The 23,047-nt window shown below is 35.9% G+C and overlaps 1 protein-coding gene across 6 annotated transcripts in view; it reads left to right on the top strand.

Annotated features, from left to right (window-relative positions):
- Positions 1 to 23,047, top strand: part of UBR3 (ubiquitin protein ligase E3 component n-recognin 3) — a 225,109-nt gene that overhangs the window by 76,033 nt on the left and 126,029 nt on the right. For all 6 annotated transcript variants that reach the window (XM_029934409.1, XM_029934405.1, XM_029934408.1 and 3 more), the window contains exons 9-18: positions 2,074 to 2,253; positions 2,747 to 2,880; positions 13,633 to 13,719; positions 16,670 to 16,735; positions 16,831 to 16,920; positions 18,233 to 18,361; positions 19,031 to 19,083; positions 19,186 to 19,319; positions 19,666 to 19,751; positions 21,231 to 21,372. In XM_029934409.1, coding sequence (XP_029790269.1) covers positions 2,074 to 2,253; positions 2,747 to 2,880; positions 13,633 to 13,719; positions 16,670 to 16,735; positions 16,831 to 16,920; positions 18,233 to 18,361; positions 19,031 to 19,083; positions 19,186 to 19,319; positions 19,666 to 19,751; positions 21,231 to 21,372 — 1,101 coding nt within the window. The remainder of the gene's footprint in view (positions 1 to 2,073; positions 2,254 to 2,746; positions 2,881 to 13,632; positions 13,720 to 16,669; positions 16,736 to 16,830; positions 16,921 to 18,232; positions 18,362 to 19,030; positions 19,084 to 19,185; positions 19,320 to 19,665; positions 19,752 to 21,230; positions 21,373 to 23,047) is intronic.

Genomic DNA, 23,047 nt, shown 5'->3' with positions numbered 1-23,047 from the left:
GAGAATATGTGTTTTGTATGTGTATGTGAGTACACAAGTGTGTGTTTTGGTACTCCTGACCAGCCACCAACACAGCTGCCCATCCTAAAAACCCAGGAGTCATTTTTGGCTTCTTTGTACTCCTTGTGGATACAATGAACATCACCAAATCTGTCATTTTAACCTTCAAAATACCTTATAATAGACACTTTTTTTCATCTTTTGATGAAAAACTATGCCACCACCATAGTTCAAGCCATTGCCATCTCTAGGCCTCATACTAGTAGCCATCACCACCTTCCTTGAGATATGTTCCACACTGCGCATCTGATCATGTCCCCATCTCTCAACCCTATCCCCAGTGGCTTGCCATTCTCTTCACATGAACTCCAAACTCCTGAAGCTGATTTATAAGGCCTTCTGGTGTCATTTTTGCCACCTGTCTTCTGCATTCTTTGTCCCAGCAATTCCATCCTTTTTTATATTGCTTCCTCTACCTAGAACATCATTTCCTCTCCCATCCCTAATTTTTTTGGCTTATCCTAATCCTCCTTCATTCTGTAGATCTTAGTTTAAACATCACTTCTTCAGGAGAGTTTTTTTCTAGCTGTATTTCTTATGACTTCCTGTACTATTTCTATTATAGCCCATGGTGGTGGCAGTAGTTGTCAGTCAGAGAGGCTTTCTAATCTCAGGTGTGGATGATTTGTAACAGCTCCCTGACCCCCACTCTTTCATTCAGTTATAGCCTCTCTCATTCTATTGAGAGGCACTAAAAAGAGCATACTTAACTTTGTGGGTCCTGTTCTTATATAGCATTAAAGTTAAGAGTTGAGTAAAATAATTTCATGGACTGAAACCTAAATGTAATGTATGGAAATGAGGAAGTGCTGTAGAAGCCTCTGCACTGATGAGTTTGACAGGTAGGTGGTTAGTTGAAAAACTTGGTTAAAGTGAGGAATCACTAAAACAGGTTACATGTGTATATTAAACAGTGCATTTTTAACTTAAAGACACAGAGATGCATGTTCAGTCTCCAATCTGTTAATTTTGGGCAAAGCATTTTAAGTTACAGTTTCCTTGATTGGAGTTCTCCCTCATTTCTTACATGTACCACTTCTGCAAAGAATCATCTGTGATTTCCAGTTTCATTTTCTTTAGAGTTAGAACATAAAGATCTTTGTGAAGCAATCTGAGGGTAAAATCCTAGGTTTTTATGATTTTTCTCCAAGATTTTTTAGCATATATGCTTCTCCAGAGTCAGTTTTTGTTTCTGTTCATGCTATTGTTTTTATTATAAAATTTGGATTAAACATATATAAACTGATGAAATATGAATGCATAAAAAGAGGTATTACAAAGATTTTGAGAGACAAAAAAGTAAGTGCCTGAGAAATGCTAAAAAATCTTGGTATTAGTATGTTTTATAGTAGGAATGGGGAGCTGGTTTGTCCAGTGAACCAGTTAAGTTGGAATAGGTTAAGAGAGCTAATGCATATATGCCCTAACTTCTAATAGTAAAGATTTTGTGCCTGCCTAATTTTCCCCCACCACAATAATGTATTTAAACCTTGAGGATTTTTTTAGAGGCTTAAGAAGTTTATTTATGTGTGTATCTTTCATTTTTGAAACACTGTGTTTGCTAAAAAACTATGTTTATGTATTTTTTTGAGTAGAGGAAGGTAACTAAATATATATAACTTATACAGATTTGTTTGGTAAGATGGAATAAGATTAATCTAAGAATAAAAATATTTTACTGTTTAGAACTGAAGATACTGCATTATGTTGTTAAAATCAAGAAAATAATAGGTTTTATGAACATGTAGCTAGCTCATCATGCATGTTAGACATGTCATAATTTTTTATAATGTACTAGGTATTATGGTACTGCTTCATTTAATTTCTTGAAGATATGTGTCTTTTCCCCATTTTACCGATGGGGAAATTGATTCAGAGTATAAGTAACACACTATATATCAAGCTGGAGTTTGAATATAGATGCCACTATATATAATCTGTATCATTGGTTAAGTTTTTGTTTTGTTTTGTTTTTAAACTTATTTATTACTGGGCTGTGTGTGTCTGTTTTAGATGAAGAAAATAGTTTACATGTGGTAGTGAACTGTGGAGAAGCATTACTGAAGAATAACACTTACTGGCCTCTTGTCAGTGATTTTATCAATATCCTTTCTCATCAAAGTGTGGCTAAGAGATTTTTGGAAGACCACGGTTTGTTAGTTACATGGATGAACTTTGTATCTTTTTTTCAAGGTACGAATTTTACTTTTTGTGTTAAGTTTTTAGTTTACAAAATGCCTAATGCAAAACTATCAAACTAAGTAAAAGATAATAGGACATCACTTAGGTTATATATGAAATGTCTCATTTTAATTAATATCTGTAAGTACTTTAATCAGGTGTTCATGAAAATATATCAGTTATGAAAAATGTCAAATGATTAAAAAGAACACAGGAGTGTAATTTTTAAGCACTTTAAACCATTAATCTAGAATTTTCTATTCTATTCTCCAAGAAAGATTTATAACATTTTCATAAAATTTCAGTTAGCATCAATTAAAAGTTTTAACTTGTAAAAACTTCCAAAAAGACAAGATTATTTTATTTTAAATATTTACTTATTCTATACATATTGTGCCATTTGTGTGGATTAAAGTGTTTGGTACTCGGAAGTATTTTGCTTGTCTTTTAATATGAATACTTGCTTCCATTTGGCAAGGTTTATATCTGCTTTAATTTTTGCAAGGTATGAACTTAAACAAGCGAGAACTAAATGAGCATGTGGAATTTGAGTCTCAGACCTACTATGCTGCCTTTGCTGCTGAACTTGAGGCCTGTGCACAGCCAATGTGGGGGCTCTTGTCACACTGTAAAGTTAGGGTATGTTGAAATATTTTTGTTAATTTCTGTCTTTACCTTTAAAAAAGTGACTTGAGAAAAATATTTGTGAAAACGTTGGTTTGCTTACTTATATATACTAATGGACAATGTTTAATTGTGAATTCAGGTCTGTGAAAGCTGACCTGAGACAGTAATTATTATTAGGCTTTGCAGCCTTCTCTTACCAAGTATAAGCCTTGCAGCTTTGTAAGTTTCCACATTCATTTTTATTGCTTCATTTTACCCATTGTCTTTTAAGGAATGAGAATAGTTCTCAAGAAAGTTTCCATTTTTAATATTCCAAGCACAAAATTAGTACACATTTCATACAGCTTCCAGTTGTTAATAAAGGGAATCTTAAGTGTAGCATAACAGGAACATAAATTCTTAAATTCTTGGATAAGAAAATGATCACTTGTAATTGCATGTGTGTATGTGTACAAATATATATTTTACCTTTGCATTTTAAAGTATTGGTTTGATGGGTCTCCTGAATCCTCTGACAATCCAGAGAGATGGAGTTCCCTGACCCTTCTAAACGAAGAACTTGAATGAGATTCTGCCACATGGATCCCATGGAGACCAGCCTGCCAGCCTGTACCAAAAGCATGCTGGACAAGATTTTATAGTGGAAATATTTTGAAGCCCTGCATGCTGATCTTTCTACTTAGGTCACTTGGTCAGTTCATTTAAAACTATTAGAGTGTCTCAGTCTTTTTCCTTATTTATTTATTTTTTTTAAAACAAACAAAAGAAAATGGAAAGGAACACTAAAGTCTACCCTTCTTCACAGGGCTATTATGAGGCTTTCCTCCATATATTCTTTAAATATAGGGGTTCCTTTAAGCAGATTTATATTTTCTCTCGTGACTTCAGCTATCCTCCAAATGCTCATTACTTACAACTTTGTTACTGTAGCCAGTAACAAAGCTCTGCTTATTTATGTAGATCTCCTTATAGGTACATGAATTTTTTTAGGCTCCTAACTTTCTAAATTCATCTGCCCATACTGAGTCCTTTATGTCATTTAGTGGTATTTGAAAGTATATCGTTATCCAGTATGGAAACTTTCCCTTTGTGCCAGCTGTGTTCAAACTGTAATCAGATACCATGAAATATCTCTTCTGTTCCAGAAATTCTCCCTACCACTTCTTTTCTGTGTTTTACTTTATTTCTTCATATATTAAAAATAATCTAGGTTGTTAAAATAATTTCTTAACTGGTTTTCCTGCATTTAGATTCCACCTACTCTGATCTGTCCCAGTGCTTAAATTACTTTTCTAAGCTCTGTGCATCTCTCTCGTTTGCTTAAAAATCATGAAAAGTTCTCATCTTTCTATAGGGTAACATCTGTGTTTCCTATAGAGACATTTAAGATCCTGCATCATAGGGGCACCTGAGTTGCTCAGTTGGTTGAGCTCTGGTTATGATCTCATGGTTTGTGAGTTCGAGCCCCATGTGGGGCTCTGGGCTGACAGATCAAAGCCTGGAGGTTGCTTTGGATTTTATGTCTCCATCTCTCTCTGCTCCTCCCCAACTTGTTCTATGTCTCTCTCAAGAATAAATAAACACTAAAAAAATTTAAAAAGATCCTCCATCCTTTGCTCTTAACTTGTCTCTTGTAATTCATCTTCCATCTATGCCCCTCTGTCTGTCTCCATGTCTTCATTGGATCGAATACCATTTTCCTTCTACTTCTTTTTTTTTTTTCCGAGAGAGAGCACACACTTGCACATGCTCCTGGGGGAGGGGCAGAAGGAGAGGGAGAAAGAGAATCTTAAGCAGGCTCCACACCCAGTGCAGAATTCCACAGGAGGCTCTATCTCACAACTGTGAGATCATGAGCTGAGCTGAAGTCCAGAGTTGGAGGGTTAACCAACTGAGCCTCCTGAATACTGCATGCAGTGTCCTTTCTTGAGTCCTGTGCTTTTGTTCTAGTTAGTCCTTTTCTTGGCTTATGTTTTCTCATTCTTTCTGCTTAGTCTTACATGACAGTCATCTGAGAAGCTGTAAAAATACATATGCCTAAGCCCCACTGTCAAAGACTTCTGATTTGATGTGCAGAAGGACCTTGGCAGTGATTCTAACCAGAGTGAAGAACCATTAGTATTAGCTCTTAAAACTTGAATACTGAAAACAAACTGAGGACTGAAGGGGGAGGGACATGGTAGACATGGAGGAGGTCACTTGTGGGGGAGAGCACTGGGTATTATATGGAAACCAACTTGACAATAAACTAAAAAAAAGTATTAGCTCTTAAAAAACGCTACTCAGCTGGTATACAATCTGCTCATTTAATTTTTTTCAGTTAGGTTTATGATTCTAGTTTCAGTGTTTTCATAGTACTTTATTTAATTTATACTATAGCATTTATTAAAAAAAACTTATGTAATATTAGGTTCATTTGTTCATTCACTGAAAAAAATGTTTGTTGAATGCTCTTCTTAGGCCTAGACACCATCTAGATTCTTGGGTTTTTGGTGTTGAACCACATAGGCATGGTTCTTGTACTCATGGGGCAGTCTGATCAGGGAGATAGACATTAAGTAGGTAAACACAGATTCATTTTGTAAGTGCTCTATAGGAAAATAACAGGTTGCTGTGAGAGTAATGAGTGTGGGAACTAATTAGTCTTGTGCTCAAAGGAGAATTCTGGACTAAGGTTCTAAGTTTTAGACCCTGGATAATGTAAATGGTGTTCTTCATTGGGGGATGGGATGAGATCAAGTAGGGGGGAAGAGAAATGGACCCTGAAGAAAGAACTAACATTTTGACATCAGAGATAAGGGTGAGGGGAAAACCCAGAGAAACACAGTATCGTATAAACCAATAAAAGACAGTGATGCAGCAGGAGGTTGATATGTTAATGTGAAAAGATTAGTATTTTGGGAGGGTTGTGTTTAGGATGAATTTGAATTATGCAACTGGGGTTATGTTTATCTCTGTGATAATGAGAACTAATTGTTTCTAGACAGTAGTTTAATTTTCAGCTTTGAACGTCAAAATTACAATGTGTTATGGTTCTCTTAATCTAAGAAGTGAAAAGAACAGAGAGAGAACAAGTTCATATTATTCTGGTAGAATCTGAGAGAGTAGTTCCTCAGTTAAGAGAGTATTTAGTTCCTAAATAAGACATTCTAATGTTCTTCACAGTATATTCTTTGCATTATATTTTTCATTGCATCTCTTATAAAGTAGATAGTATCCCCTCTTTCTTTTTAAGATTTTTTAAAAAATATTTGTTTATTTTTGAGTGACAGAGAGAGAGAGCATGAGCTGGGGAAGGGCAGAGAGAAAGGAAGACACAGAATCAGCTCAGAACCTGACATGGGGCTTGAACTCGCAGACCACAAGATCATGACCTAAGGCGAAGTCGGACGCTTAACCGACTGAGCCACCCAGGTGCCTCTCATCTCTTTCTTTCAGGAGAGTAACATTTCTTTAACTAGAAGTTAAATACTTCTGAAAGAAAGCGATGATACTGTCTACTTTATAAGAGATGTAATGAAGATTAGATAAGAATATAATGCAAAGAATATAGCGTGAAGAACAATGTTTGACATAGTTTGACTTACGTTCCTTCAGCTTTAATAGAGGCTGAGTTTGAAAACAAATCCGATTTCAGAACTAGTGCTCTTTACCATTTTGCTGTAATTGTTTCTTAAGCAAGAATGTCTAGAGCTTTTTAGCAGTAGTGTTGTTAGGCTTTAGAAATGTAAGCTAGAAGAAAGATCATTAATGTTAAAAAATAAGCTATTTTATTGTTTCTATTGTCTTATAAAACTAAAGGATAAACAATGAAAAGAACTTTACCGGATAGCTTATATTCCTTGTATGATTGCCCTAAATGCTGTTTGGTTCTTGAAAATGCAAAGGGCTAGTTAAACAAGTCATATAATAACATAGATTGGTGAAAGGTGACAGTTCTAGCACCATACTAATTTTAGCCTTCCTAAGAGCACAAATAAGTTGTAAAATCTCCATCTAGTGGCAACTTTAGGTTACTGCATGAGTCTGGCCGTGACTCAGGAGCACTTAGCTGCGTGTTGACATAGTGCTAGACTATGACAGAGAATTTTACAAACTTTATTCCATTTGCTTCTTTCACAGTACTAGGAAGTAGATAGTATTATGTCCATTTTTGCATATGGGTGACATACTCAAAAGGTTCCAAAACTAGTAAGTCAACATGCACATTGGATGTTTTTGGGTGGATGTGTTAGTGATGGGAGATGGACGATGATCTGACCATGATTATTAAATATGCTGTATTTAGGAATGGGATTAACTGGTCACCTTTTTAAAGCCTCTTAGTGCATGCTTCTTAAATTTTTCTCCAGAAGGGCTGGTCTCTGTTTATACTTTGCCGAGAGGGTATTATGATACACCTTTGCCCAAACCCTTGAAAAAATGGGAGAACGTTTGGTTCTAAATGTTTCTTTATCCATGACTTACCTGCCATGTTAGCTTGGTTATGACACATTATTTATGGTAACTTAGAAGTGCTATTAAAATTTTTTAGTCAGAAATAAGGGAACAGAATGTATAAAATAATATTCTTATAAAGATAAAGGAAACTAGATAAGTGATATTTGGTCTGGATGGTAGTGAAAATAAGAGTGAATCTACATGATAATATTAAGGAAGATTAGCAGGATAGGAGATTGAGTGGGGTGAAGAAGGCAGCAATATGAGACTTTAGCTTTCTTTAAAGGCACAGGATAATTTATACATGTTAAAAGATATTAACCTACTTGACTTTGATGCTACCTGCACTTTTATTATACATTAAGGCCCCAAGATGTCTGTCTTCCAAAATGTCTTTTTTTTAAACTTTTAAAATTAAGATCATTTACACAATCTAAAATTCACTATTTTAGCCATTTTAACGTATGCAGTTCAGCAGTATAGGGTATTCACAAAGCTGTGTAAACATTACCAGTAATTCTCTGCTAATCACCCCTCCTCCAAAGAAGCGTCATTCCTCTCACTCCCAACCGCCTCTTATCTCCTGGAAACCACTGATCACCCATCTGTCTCTCTGAATTTGCCTAATCTATAAACACTTTATATAAGTGGAATCATACAATATGTGACTTTTTGTGTCTGGTTCCTTTCACTTAACATAATGTTTTCATGGTTCAACCATGTTGCAGCATGTATCAGTACTTCATTTCTTTTGATAGCTGAAGTAATCCATTCTATAGATATTCCACATTTTACTTGTCCATTCATGAGTTAATGCCATTTTTTAGCTACTATGGATAGTGTTAATCTGAACATTTATGTGTAAGTTTTTGTGTGAACATATGTTTATATATATATATATATATATATATAGTTTATTACCAAGTTGGTTTCCATATAAAACCCAGTGCTCTTCCCAAGTGCCCCTCTCCATGACCATTACCTCCCTCCCTGTTTATCCCTCAGTTTGTTCTCAGCATTCAAGTCTCTCATGATTTGCCTCACTTCCTCTCCCCAACTCTTTCCCCCCCTCTTTCCTATTCCCATGGTCTCCTATTAGGTTTCACCTAAGAGTGAAAACATATGCTATCTGTCCTCTGCCTGACTTATTTCACTTAGCATGACTCCCTCCAGGTCCATTTTGCTACAAATGGCCAGATTCCATTCTTTCTCATTGCCATGTAGTATTCCATTGTGTGTGTGTGTGTGTGTGTGTGTGTGTGTGTGTGTGTGTGTGTATACAAATCACATCTTCTTGATCCATTCATCAGGTGATGGACATTTAGGCTCTTTCCATGATTTGGCTATTGTTGAAAGTGCCACTATGAACATTGGGGTACATATGCCTCTCTGCATCAGCACTTCTGTATCCCTTGGGTAGATCCCCAGCAGTGCTGTTGCTGGGTCATATGGGAGTTCTATTGTTAATTTTTTGAGGAACCTCCACAGTGTTTTCTAGAGCGGCTACACCAGTTTATATTCCCACCAACAGTGTAGTAGGGTGCCCGTTTCTCCACATCCTCGCCAGCATCTGTAGTCTCTTGATTTTTTCATTTTAGCCACTCTGACCAGTGTGAGGTGGTATCTCAGTGTGGTTTTGATTTGTATTTCCTTGATGCTGAGTGACGCTGAGCATCATTTCATGTGCCTGTTGGCCATTTGGATGTCCTCTTTGGAGAAGTGTTCAGATCTTCTGCCCATTTCTTCACTGGATTTTTCGATTTTTAGGTGTGGAGTTTGATGAGTTCCTTGTAGATTTTGGATACTAGCCCTTTATCTGATATGCCATTGCCACTATCTTTCCCCATTCTGTCAATTGCCTATTAGTTTTCTTGATTGTTTCCTTTGCAGTGCAGAAACTTTTTATATTGATCAGGTCCCAAAAGTTCATTTTTGTTCTTGATTCCTTTGTCTTTGGGGATGTGTTGAGGAGGAAATTGCTGCGATTGAGGTCAAGGAGGTTGTTTCCTACTTTCTCCTCTAGGATTTTGATGATTTCCTGTCTCACATTCAGGTCCTTTATCCATTTTGAATTTATTTTTGTGAATGGTGTAAGAAAGTGGCCTAGTTTCATTCTTCTGCATGTTACTGTCCAGCTCTCCCAGCACCACCTGTTAAAGAGACTGTCTTTTTTCCATTGGATATTCTTTTCTGCCTCTTCAAAGATCAATTGGCCATACACTTGTGAGTCCAGTTCTGGGCTCTCTATTCTATTCCATTGGTCTATGTGTCTGTGTTTTTGCCAATACCATACTGTCTTGATGATGACAGCTTTGTAGTAGAGGCTAAAGTCTGGGATTGCGATGCCTCCCGTTTTGGTTTTCTTCTTTGATATTACTTTGGCTCTTCAGGGTTTTTTGTGGTTCCATACGAGTTTTAAGATAATTTGTTCTAGCTTTGAGAAGAATGTTGGTGTAATTTTGATGGGGATTGCATTGAATGTGTAGATTGCTCTGGGTAATAATGACATTTTCACAATGTTTATTCTTCCCATCCATGAGTAGGGAATGTTTTTCCATTCCTTTGTGTCTTCATCAATTTCTTTCATTAAGTCTTCTATAGTTTCATCATACAGGTCTTTTACATCTTTGGTTAGGTTTATTCCTAGGTATTTTATGGTATTTCATGCAATTGTGAATGGGTTCAGTTTCCTGATTTCTCTTTCTGTTGCTTCATTTTTGGTGTATAAAAATGCAACCATTTTCTGTACGTTGATTTTATACCCTGTGACTTTGCTGAATTCATGGATCAGTTCTGGAAGGCTTCTGGTGGAGTTGATCGGATTTTCCATGTAGAGTATCATGTCATCTGCGAAAAGTGAAAGTTTGACTTCATCTTTGCCAATTCTGATGCCTTTTATTTCCTTTTGTTGTCTGATGGCTGATGCTGGGACTTCCAGCACTATGTTAAACAACAGTGGTGAAAGTGGACATCTCTGTTGTGTTCCTGATCTCAGGGGGAAAGCTCTCAGTTTTTCCCCATTGAGGATGATATTAGCTGTGGGCTTTTCATAAATTGCTTTAATAATGTTTAAGTAAGTTCCTTCTATCCTGACTTTTTTGAGGGTTTTTATTAAGAAGGGATCTTGTATTTTGTTGACTGCTTTTTCTGCACCTTTCAATAGGATCATATGGTTTTTATCTTTTCTTTTGTTAATGTGATGTATCACATTGATGGATTTGTGAATATTGAACCAGCCCTGTAACCCAGGAATGAATCCCACTTGATCATGATGGATAATTCTTTTTATGTGTTGCTGAATTTGATTTGCTAGTATCTTGTTGAGGATTTTGGCATCTGTATTCATCAAGGATATTGGCCTGTAGCTTTCTTTTTTTGTTGGGTCTTTGTCTGGTTTAGGAATCCAGGTGATATTTGCTTCGTAGAATGGGTCCGGAAGTCTTCCTTCCATATCCATTTTTTGGAATAACTTGAGAAGGATGGGTGTTAACTCTGCTTTAAATGTCTGGTAGAATTCCCCTGGGAATCCATCCAGCCCTGGGCTTTTATTCGTTGGAAGATTTTTGATAACTGATTCGATTTCTTCACTGGTTTTGGGTCTGTTCGGATTTTCTGTCTCTTCTCATTTGAATTTTGGGAGTGCATGTGTGTTTAGGAATTTGTCTATCTTCTAGGTTGTCCAGTTTTTCGGCATATAATTTTTCATAGTAATCTATGATGATTGCTTGTATTTCAGGGATCAGTTGTAATAGATCCTTCTTCATTCATGATTTTGTCTATTTAGGTGTTCTCTCTCTTTTCTTTCTGAGGAGCCTGGCTAGAGGCTTATCAGTTTTATTTTTTCAAAAAACCAACTCTTGGCCTCATTGATTTTTTTCAACGGCTTTTTTGAATTCTGTATTGTTTAATTCTGCCCTGATCTTTATTATTTCTCTTCTTCTGCCGGGTTTGGGGTGCTCTTGCTGCTGCCTTTCCAGTTTCCTTAGGTGGTCTGTTAGATTTTGAGTTTGTGCTTTTTCTAGTTGTTAAAATAGACCTGGATTGCAATAAACTTTCCTCTTAGGACTGCCTTTGCTGCATCCCAGAGAGTTTGGATTGTTATATTTTCATTTTCATTTGTTTCCATATATTTTTAAATTTCTTCTCTAATTGCCTGATTCACCCAATCGTTCTTCAGTTGGGTGGTTTTTAACCTCCACATTTTTGGAGGTTTTCCTGACCTTTTCCTGTGGTTGATTTCAAGTTTCATAGCGTTGTGATCTGAAAGTGTGCATGGTATGATCTCAATTCATTTGTACTTATGGAGGGCTGCTTTATGCCCCAGTATGTGGTCTGTCTTAGAGAATGTGCCACCACACACTCGAGAAGAAAGTGAATTCCCTAGGTTCAGGATGCAGAGTTCTAAATATATCTATCTATAACATCTGTTCCAGTGTGTCATTCAGGTCCATTGTTTCCTTAGTGATTTTCTGTCTGGTTGATCTATCCATTGCTGTCAGTGGAGTATTAAAGTCCCCTGCAATTAGCACATTCTTATTGATAAGATGGCTTCTGTTTGTGATTAGTTGTTTTATGTATTTGGGTGCTCCTGAAATCAGTTCATAGATGTTTATAATTGTTAGCTCTTCCTGATGTAGAGACCCTGTAATTATTATATAATGTCCTTCCTCATCTTTTCTCATTGCCTATACTTTAAAGTCCAGTTTTTCCGATATAAGTATGGCTACTCCAGCTTTCTTTTGGTGTCCAATTGCATGGTAGATATTTTTCCATCCCCTTACTTTAAATCTGAAGGTGTCTTCAGGTCTAAGGTGAGTCTCTTGTAGACAGCATATAGATGGATTTTGGTTTTTGATCCATTCTGCTACTCTGTGTCATTTGATTGGAGCATTCAGTCCTATTACATTCAGTGTTACTGAAAAATGTGGGTTTAGATTCATTGTATTCTCTGTAGGGTTCATGTTTGTATTCATGTCTCTGGTGTGTTATATTCCTTTTTACCTTTCTCTCATAGAGTCCCTCTTAGGATTTCTTGTAGGGCTGGTTTGGTGGTGATGAATTCTCTTAAGTTTTGTTTATTTGGGAAAACCTTTATCTCTCCTCTATTTTGAATGACAGGCTTGCTGGATAAAGGATTTTTGGTTGCATATTTTTCCTGTTCATCACATTGAAGATTTCCTGACATTCCTTTCTGGCCTGCCAAGTTTCAGTAGATAGGTCTGTAACCACTCTGATAGGTTTCCCTTTGTATGTTAGGGCCCTTTTATCTCTAGCTTCATTCAGAATTCTCTCTTTATCCTTATATTTTGCCAGTTTCACTATGATCTGTCGTGCCCAAGGTCGATTTAGGTTACATCTTAGGGGACTTCGATACTCCTCTTGAGTTTCAGTGTCTTTCTCTTTCCCCAGATTGGAGAAATTTTCGTCAGTAATTTGATTAAGCACCTCTTCAGGACCTTTTTCTCTTTCTTCCTCTTCAGGAACTCCTATGATACGGATATTGTTCTGTTCGATTGTATTCCCCAGGTCTCTAATTCTTTTGTGCTTCTGTATCAATTTCTCTCTCTTTTTCTTGGCTTCCTCTTTTGCTATAACTGTGTCTTCTAATTCACCTTTTCTCCTCTCTGCTTCTTCAATCTGTTCATTGACAGCCTCCATTTTATTATTCACCTCGTTTATTGCCTTTTGAAGGTCCCTAGTCTGTGTATCAATAGTTTCTCTGATGGTTTTTTCAAGCCCAGCGATTAATTTTATGACACACACTTATCCTTTCTTCTTAGCAAGCTAAGATATTCATAGGCTGCTTATAGTACGTCTTTGTTCTGCCCCCCTCCCCCCTTTGGTTTCTTTGGATTTTTTATTGTGTCAAATATACATAACATACAATTTAATCATTTTTAGGTATGCAATTCACTGACATTAAATACATTTTCAGTGTTGTGCATCCTTCACCATTATCCATTTCTAACACTCTTTCATCATCCCCAAAGACACTGTTTCCATTAAACAGTAAATTAGAGAACTTATAATATTTTTGGAATCTCTTCAAATGGAACCTGATATATAACACAACACTATTTCAGCTTTGATTAATTTTTGATACTGTATAGTATAAAAGGTAGCATGTTGTGTTCTTTAATTGTCATAATTGTCCCTGGTTGTTACTATTAATTTATGAAAGGCCTTCTTAAAATTGCACATGTGGTTATTTTGAAAATATATTTATTTTACCATTATGTATACAATTTTATGTATTACATATAGTTGGAAGTTGAAATTATACATATTTATATACTGTAAAATTTAAATAACTTATTATTTTAGGAAACTCAAGAATACACCCGAAATGTTGTTAGATATTGCCTGGAGGCTCTTCAGGATTGGTTTGATGCTATTAACTTCGTAGACGAGGTATGTATAGTTTTGGTATATATCAAGGCACTTAGGAAAAAAGTGTTAGACCTCATTTAACACTGAAAATAATAGCATGGGATAAGGGAAAGTAGCTGCAATGGGAGATTAGTTCCTTGTCATTTCGGAGATTGTAAAGTGCATTAATCATACTTGCTTATTTCCTGTCTTTTTCTGTTATTATGTACATGTCTCCGTATTTCTCAGGAGTGAAAATTAGTTTTATGTAGAGGCATAAAAGTGACAGTGCAAATGTGAACAGGGTAGGGCAGATTAATGAAATGGGTGTTACAACATTATTAATTGGTCAGTGTCCTCCTGTGGGCTTGAACAAAGGTGATTGTTATTAATAATGAGCTGAGAAGAGTTGACACAGAACATACTCTGTATGGATTAAACAAGGGCTTGCTTGTAATTAGCCAAGTTTCCTATCAGAAGCCCCTTTTATTTCTCTTATGAAGTGAGTTCAGAATATGCCATATGCATAAGGAGGGCCATGTTTCAGACAGCTCCAATTCCCCCATTGGATTTCTAAATCCTGGGCAGATGGAACTCTTGCTATTTTATTGGATTGATTGATTGATTGATTGGTGGGGTGGTTCTTTTTTTTTTTTTTTTTTTTGCCTTTTTAAACAATTTTGATAGTCATAAATTTATTGAAAAGTTGGAGTGGAGTACAAAGAGCTTTGTTTTCTTGAATCTTTTGAGAGTTAAGTTGTTGACTTGATACCCTTTACACCCGAATACTTTAGTGTGCATTTCCTACAAATAGGACATTCTTGTATATAAAGAGATACAATTATAAAAACTAGAAAACTAACATTAATATATTGTTACTATTTAATTTTTAGAACTCACTCATGTGTATAAATTGTTCAGTGTTGTCCTTTATAGCAAAAGGATCCCATTCTGAATTGCACATTGCATTCTGTGGTCGTGTCTCTGCTGTCCTTCTGGAGCAGTTTCTCATTCTGTCTTTGCCTTGCAGGACAGTAACATTTTCAAGAGTACAGTTGGCTCACTTATTTTCTAGAACACCTCTCAGTCTGGGTTTGTCCCATGATTAGACTGATTGTGCCTCCACAAACCTCTCCTCTTTCCAACCTGCTTTACTCCTTTGCTCTCTAGGATTAGTTGGTCATTCTAGTTCTCATGTTATTTGAAGCTTTACGAAGCATGTTAAAATAGTAGCATCACTAAGAAAACACCTTGATTGAAGGAGGGGAAAACTCTATTACACATAGAGGGGTATGAAGTATTTTAACATGAAATTAACAGTTGAGCTCAGGGGTGGAGATAAGCACAGTTAAAATCATGTATGGTGTAGAAAGCAGCTGAACTTGAGGAAATAGTACATTTGTTTTTCACACAAATATTTTAGGAATATCTTGAATATTATAAAGAATTTAAATAGATTTTTAATAGAAGAGAAAATAAGTATAGAACTTAAGGAATCACATAATTATGGTATTTTTTTTTATGGTGTTTTCAAAAATTTTTGTTTCTTAAAGTGCTTTGACATATTTGTTCTTCAAAACAACCTTGTGAGGTAGAGAAAGTGTTATCTCCTTCTTTCTCTCTCTCTCTCTCTCTCTCTTTTTTTTTTTTTTTGGTGACATAAAATAGGCAAAGAATCACTTGCCTATAGTTACATAGCATATTATTGGTTGTTCTCAGTCCAGAACTCACATCTCTCAACTCCTTGTCTGATAGTATTTCAGTGATGCTGGCTATTGGCAGTGGAAAGAGCTCTGGGTCAAGCAGGCCCAAGCATAAATTGTGGCTCAGCTACAAACCAACGAGCTATGTGATCCTAGATAGGTTTTTGAAAATTATTTTTAATTTTTTTAACATTGCTAAATCCATCTCCTTATCCGTTTATTGAAGATAATAAGACTGGCCAATGAAGAATTGACTAAGAGGCACATTTTAAGTTGGTGATAAGTATTTCTTTTATCATCCTTGTTGGTGGGTGTTAGAAGCTATTGGGTCATTGGGTCAATCTAGCATAGATTAAATAGTTTTTGAACTGGATTAAGGCAAATCAAGCAGTCACATAGGAACAAGGGATAGAGGAGGCCTGGGTAACTCCGTGGGTTACGTGTCTGACTCTTGATTTCAGCTCAGGTCATGATCTCACAGTTCATGGGTTCGAGCCCCATGTTGGGCCCTGCACTGATAGCCTAGAGTCTACTTGGGATTCTCTCTCTCTCCATCCCTCTCTCTGCCCCTCCCCAAATCACGTGCACTTTTGTGCTCTTTCTCTCACAAGAAGGCCGAATTCTTTGATATATACAGTACCTAGCTTTCTTATGGAGGCTGTGTTTTCAGTGCTGATAGGAGGAGCATCTCACCCAGCTTGTGAGGCCCTTCCCTTGTACCTCACTTTTAGGACTGTGATAGAGGCTCTTACTACTTAACTGAATGTAACAATGGAGTTCAGACTGGCTCTTCAGTATCACTGTTAGCTCTAGGAAGTAATTTAAGTTTCCAAGCTTGAATTTCCCCCCTCTTAGAATGAGAACATTAATAGTTTGTATTCCATAGGGTTCTTGTGAGGGTTAAATGAAGTGATGTGAATATGGCCAGTTGTGATTGTTGTTCTTACTCCTCTCACCATGTCTGGTGTGCGTGTGTCTGAAGACTCCCAGTAGTGTACTGTCAGAGGAGGTGTATTCCATCCCTTGTTCAATGCTAGATACTTTGGAGGATGCAGAGTTGAGTGGTATGTAATTTCTGCCTTCAGAAACTTGGATTTAGGGGTATAAAATGGAATTAATTTATCTATACAGGGTTTTTTTTTTTAAAGCTATATCTTCTAAAATTTTAAGTTTTGATTAAGAAGGTATAAGAATAAATCAAGTTGAAAGTGTGGTTTTAGCATTTTGAAACTTTCTTCGAACTTGTGTAAAACATTCTTCAACTCATGAACTTTGTTTGTTTATTCTAGCCAGCACCTAACCAAGTCACTTTCCATCTGCCCCTTCATCGTTACTATGCTATGTTTTTGAGTAAGGTAAGACTATCATTAAGCAATTCTGGTATTTTTTTTTTTTTTAATTTGGGGAAATAAGTATTGAATTAGTAACTTTTTTCCCCCATAATTTTTAGGCTGTGAAATGTCAAGAACTAGATTTGGATTCTGTTTTACCTGATCAGGAAATGTTAATGAAACTAATGATTCACCCACTCCAAATTCAAGTATGTATTCAGGCTTTAAAAAGTTTTGAATTTAATTCCTTGGTTAAATGAGTCTTCTTTATTTATTTTATGGTTTTACATTGTTATTGTAGCCAAAATGTTTGATAAGTTTTCTTTAAAATTGGATATTTTTGCCAGATTATATTTTGGTGTTTATTGTCCTGTGAGATTTACGAGTTATAATTTCCCCAGAAATTCTTTTCACTGTATTATAGGGAAGTTTTAACATACTATAGCACTGTTCTCAGAGTCAGGAGACGTGAAAGAGTTCTAGCATTGGTGCTATTTCTGTTTTACTAAAACCATGTTGTTTGGGGGTAACTCACCTGCTTGATTTTCCTATCTGGAAAATGAGAGGAGAGAAAAGAGAGAATATTTCTGCATAAGCACTATGGTTTCTTTCAGTTCTATGAGACTATAATTTTATGGACCCATCTTTTATGTCTAGTACAAGGACTTGTACTTCAATTTATTTTTCCTGGCAATTTTAGATTTGTTAAGTATTATTGAACTTTAACATTGAGGGGTTAGGGACAAATAAGAGATGAAGTTGATATAAGACACACATACATGAAGAATTAAACATTAATATAATAAAATTTATTCTAATCTGACCTCTTATCTGCCAATTTGAAAAATTACTAATTTAGGTTGAAGGTTGAGTTAGGATACATGAAAGATATAGATTATATTTATTGATTTGAACAGTTAGCTTTGTTTTATGCTTATTTGTGTGTTTCTTTAAGCATTATATAATTTTTCCTCCTGAGAAACAAAGAGTTAAATATAAGCCATTGATTCCTCATGGAAGATTTCATTTAAAACTGTTATAAATAGGGGCGCCTGGGTGGCTCAGTCGGTTAAGCGTCCGGCTTCGGCTCAGGTCATGATCTCACGGTTCGTGGGTTCGAGCCCCGCGTCGGGCTCTGTGCTGACAGCTAGCTCAGAGCCTGGAGCCTGCTTCGGATTCTGTGTCTCCCTCTCCCTCTGACCCTTCCCTATTCCCACTGTCTCTGTCTCTCAAAAATAAATAAAGAACATAAAAAAAAACCTGTTATAAATGTATCTAGGAATCATCATACTAACTCAAGTATAAATTCCAAAAGAAGGGATAGTATAAAACATAATGATCATTTAAAAATTTCAAAGTATGTATTTGAATAGAATAAACTAACATGGAACAGAATATCAGGCTCATTGTTTGATTAAGTTACAATGCATTTTGAACTGATTATTCACTATAACATGATTTTTATAAAGATTGATTTTAGAGCACTTCTTTATCCCATTTACTTAATTTTTATTTTACTAGGCAAGTCTTGCTGAAATCCACAGCAATATGTGGGTAAGAAATGGTCTACAAATCAAAGGACAAGCTATGACCTATGTCCAGTCTCATTTCTGTAATTCCATGATTGACCCTGACATTTACTTACTGCAGGTAAGCCAGTTTGATAATATAGATAGTATACTTTAGAAGTGTCTCATTTCTGCCTGCAACATTTAGTTTATAGAGGTCACTTGATGGCATGAAGAGGTCAGTGCTATTGAAAGAATTTACTACTTAACTTTTCCAGGAGAAGGGGGCACGCCACGCCACAGCAGAGCCACAGAGGAAGCATAGAGTTTGGTCTAGAGGCAGGAACAAGGGGAAATCCTAGAGCAGAATCTTTTTGGGGGGTTTCCACAGACAGGGCTTGGCAGGGCAGGGGAAACAGTTTAGGACTGGCTCATTTGAATAAATTCTGGTGGGCTTTGGGGCATCAGGGGCTTTCCCCAACTAGCCGGTACCTGGCCCTGAGTTGTTTTAGGGCAGGGGAATATTGACTGGTGTGAAGTTTGATGCAGGAGGTGATTGGCTTCTCTGTAAGATGCTTGCCCCCAGGCAAGTTGTTTACTTTTTTAGAAATATTTTTAGGGATGTTTACTGTCGTTAGCTAGCTCGCCCAGAGAGAGGTGGTCTCTCCCCTTGTGTGTAAGTGCCCCCCATGTGCCAAAACACCGTAAGACACAGGAAACTAACAAACCACATGATTAATACAAGAAATAAAACTGAATATTGAGAAATAAAGTTTCTGGGTTTGTTTGTTTGTTTTTTTGTCTTTTAAAGGTTTGTGCTTCTAGACTTGACCCAGATTATTTTATTTCATCTGTCTTTGAAAGGTGAGCATAATTTTATTAAGACAGGTATTAGGAAGTATTTGAAATTTAAGTTGATTTTGTTTTAACTTAAAACAAATCTGTCTCAAATATTTCTTATTGTAGATTTAAGGTAGTGGATTTGTTGACAATGGCTTCACAACATCAAAACACAGTACTTGATGCAGAGCATGAGAGATCGATGTTAGAAGGCGCTCTTACATTTCTTGTGATTCTTTTAAGTCTTCGTTTACATTTAGGTAAAAAGCACTCCTACTAATGCTTGGGTTCTCCTCTCTTTCCTCCCCTCTCCCTTGGTAGTAACTGGCTTATGGAAAAAAGAAAAAGATTTGGATATATTTAAATATGGTTTCAAACTCTTTACATGTTGTACAATTGTTACCCCTTTCATACTATCTTTTAAAAATCCCTTTACTTAAGGGAACTGCAAACAGGTTAGTTAAACTGGTTATATTTGGGGCATTGCATTCTTTGCTCTTTAATTTTGAAGCATCTCATTTTTGGTAAAACAGCTTAATAAAAAAAGTGTGGTAAGTTTTATAACCTATATATATGTAGATATGGTAATTTCCTTTTTACTTGTAGGAATGTCTGATGATGAGATTCTCAGGGCAGAGATGGTAGCCCAGCTGTGTATGAATGACAGGACACACAGCTCGTTGCTGGACCTCATATCCTTTTAAAAACTTAAGTTTCTGTTAATTACAGAATCTAAGTGATAAGTAAATTTTACTGGTTAAAGATGTATCACTTTTGTGTTTACAAAATATTTTTAGAGTTGAATGATAACGTGGGGGGAAAAAAGAACTTTGAGTGTTCAAGTGTGTGTTCAGGGCTAGTTGGCAGATGTTTTTGCCTGTCATTGTCACCTCTCAGGGAGCTCTTGCTAGCCGGGGTTAACTTCAGAATGATGGCTGTGGGCACCCCAGGATCTGACCTTCTAGGGCAGCATCAGTGAAAGGAAGCTGGACACTTTGTAAGAGGCAGCGAAGTCTCTGTCTGTATACCTACGTTGGAATTCATGGTTAAAGTTTATAGGTATACCTTACAAATATTACCAGGGTTTTAAACATTTTAAGAATTTTTTTCTTGGAATTAAGTCTAAACCGAGAGGTTTTTAAGGGCAAAGACTATAGTCTAGAAACTTTAAAAACTTACGGTTCTTCCTAAAGTACAGAGCATACAACACTTTGTTATTTTTTAAGTTGTTAATAAAATTAGACAAAGATTATGTTATTTTGTGATAAAAATTCATTTTGCAAATTTCAGACTGAATTTACTTTGTATATTATGAATATGTTTGGAATAATTGGCTAAAATTTTGTGAAATAACTTCTATGGAATGCCATTTGATAACCTTGAAGATTTTCATAAGCATCAGCAATTTGATATTGTTTGATGATTTCATCCAACTATTATATAATGTGTATCAGTGCTGTAACAGCAAAAACATTCCTCTCTAACTTTGAATTTTAAAAGTTAATTAATTAATGTGAAATCAATGGGAAAGGCTCTTTGTGGTTTTCTGGTTTCCTCCTTTTTCTAGCATCTTTTTTTTTTTTGAGGATGAAATTTTGTGTTTTTGGAAAAAATAATCTTTGGTTCTAAAAATATTGGCTAATTTTTAGCATACGATTTTTGATTCTCTAAGGGAAAATACAACATTGTTTGTAAAATGATGAAAATGGAGGGGCACCTGGGTGGCTCAGTAGGTTGAGCGTTCGACCATTGATTTTGACTCAGATCATGACCCCAGTGTTGTGGGATTGAGCTCTGTGTCGAGCTCCGTGCTGGGCGCGAAGCTTGCTTGAGTCTCTCTTTCCCTCTGCTCCTCTTGTGTGTGCTCACTCTCTGAACAACAATAAAATGTTATAAGCTTTTTGTTCATTTCTTAAAATTTGGTTACTTTGTTTTTGGGGAGAAATAAACTTGGGATTACTTTAGCATATACTTTGTAGGTTTCTAGGTTAAAAATTTTTTTAAATTCACAATTAATAAAAGTTATTATTGAACTCTTGTATTATATAGCCCCCTTGTGGCCAGTATTACACATTACAGCCAGTTACTCTTAAAAATAGAAACTAGAGTACCTTGGTAATTTTATAAAGCCGACTTTTAGCTATTCATTTTTTTCTTGACACATACATCATATTCCAGAAAATCCAAATCCCAAAAGTGGCATTATTCCAGGCAGTTACAGCTTTGAATCAGTTTTATCAGCTGTAGCTGATTTTAAGGCTCCTGTTTTTGAACCTGGAGGTTCTATGCAGCAAGGCATGTATACTCCTAAAGGTACGTTTATTTTCATAAGTATATTTTTTCAAAATTGGTTTTCTGAAGGTAAGTTGTGACCTAAAGAAAATATTTTGCTTTTTATTTGTCTTTGAGTTATTCCTCAGTTTTCCTTTAGAGGCATGTTTTTTTATAGTATATGGTGATATTGCTTCCATTTATTTAGAAATCTATGGTTTTATGTTACAGGAAACCTTCTTAGATAGCTCTAAATTAGAAAAGAAACTTTACATATGAATTCTAGTTCGTTTTTATATATGAATGATCTGTAAATAAAATATTAAAATTTAAAAAAATCTATTTACTCTCTAAATTTGATTTTTTTAAAATAGTTCTCACTACCCAAAATTTAACTTGAAACAGTTAAATTTAAAATCCATATACAATACTGATTACATTTTCTTACATCCTATGTAAATACATAAAATCTTTTCCTTAAGTGGTTGGTTTTCCAGTGTTTTCTTCTGGGCTTCATAGATGACATGCTTGCCAAGCGCTAGAAGTAGTGAAGTCTTCATTCACAGGCTTGTCTCTTTCACTTTCACATGTTCACGAATCTGAGTTAAATTTTGAAGGAAGTACCACTTACATGCTTCTTCACTTCCTTAGTGCTCACTGCCTAGCTGAAAAACTGATGTCCACGTTGAAGTTGTGAATAACATGGACTGTGTTTGGCAAAACCCAACAGAATAAGCCTTATCATGTGGGGGTTTTCCAGGAGTTTGCAATGGTGAATCCAGATTCTCTGGGTGCAGTGTATATTCCTTTAAAGGAAAAGCACAGCGTTTCTCTGTCATAGAGAACTTCTCAAGTGGAGCTGCGTTATTGCGTAGTACACTGCTCATTATGGTGTAATGTGGGGATTCCTTCTGTCATAGTCACTTGCGATCCTTATAAAAAATGCTGGTTCTTATGCCTCAGCCCCAATTTGTTCTCATCAGGATCTCTCAGGATGGATTCTGGGAATCTGCTTTTTTAACAAGCTCTATAAGATGATTGTCATATACAGTAAAGTTTGAGACACTGAGGTGGAACATTGGGCTTTTGAAGATTAGATTAGCTAGTTTGTGTGATGTTAAGAAAAGTAGTTTCTTAATTTTGGATTTGACATCTTATTTGTAAAAATGAGAGAGTTGGAATAGATGAGTGTTTTTAAAGCTTCTAAAAGTGGCTGAAATAAGCCTTTAGTTTTGGGTAACTAAACTGTAACTAAATCTGCTATACAAAACCAATAAAAGCAAACCTGCTCTTGTTAAAGTGGGTGCAGGTAGTGGACGTGGCTTCTCAACTGTTTCGTCATCGCTTTGCTCCCGAAGTGGCCTCAGTTAAACTTCTGTGGGAATCCACAGAACACTAAAGCCTGCCAGACCAATCACTAACAGTTTTCTTCCATTACTGTGGTTTCATTAATTCTGATAAAAGCATTGGCATTTTAATGGTACAAATTAGTAGATTTAAAAGCGAAGGACAATAAATGATGATAGAAATAGGAGCAATGTCTTGTCTTTGTGAAGGCCTATCTTAAGGATCGTACGTCATACTTATGATAATTTAAGATGAAAGAATAGTCTGTTACATGAAAATAGGGACAATTGTCAACAGTTTCTTATGCCAGGAAATTGGAATTACAATAGATACTTAAGCTACTCACTGTTTTCAGACATTAAGAATTCTG

Source organism: Suricata suricatta, chromosome 3 (assembly GCF_006229205.1).
Source record: "Suricata suricatta isolate VVHF042 chromosome 3, meerkat_22Aug2017_6uvM2_HiC, whole genome shotgun sequence".
In the NCBI taxonomy this organism is placed as follows: domain Eukaryota; kingdom Metazoa; phylum Chordata; class Mammalia; order Carnivora; family Herpestidae; genus Suricata; species Suricata suricatta.
The sequence above is the reverse complement of the archived record's forward strand: the minus strand, read 5'-3'. Positions and strand labels throughout refer to the sequence as shown.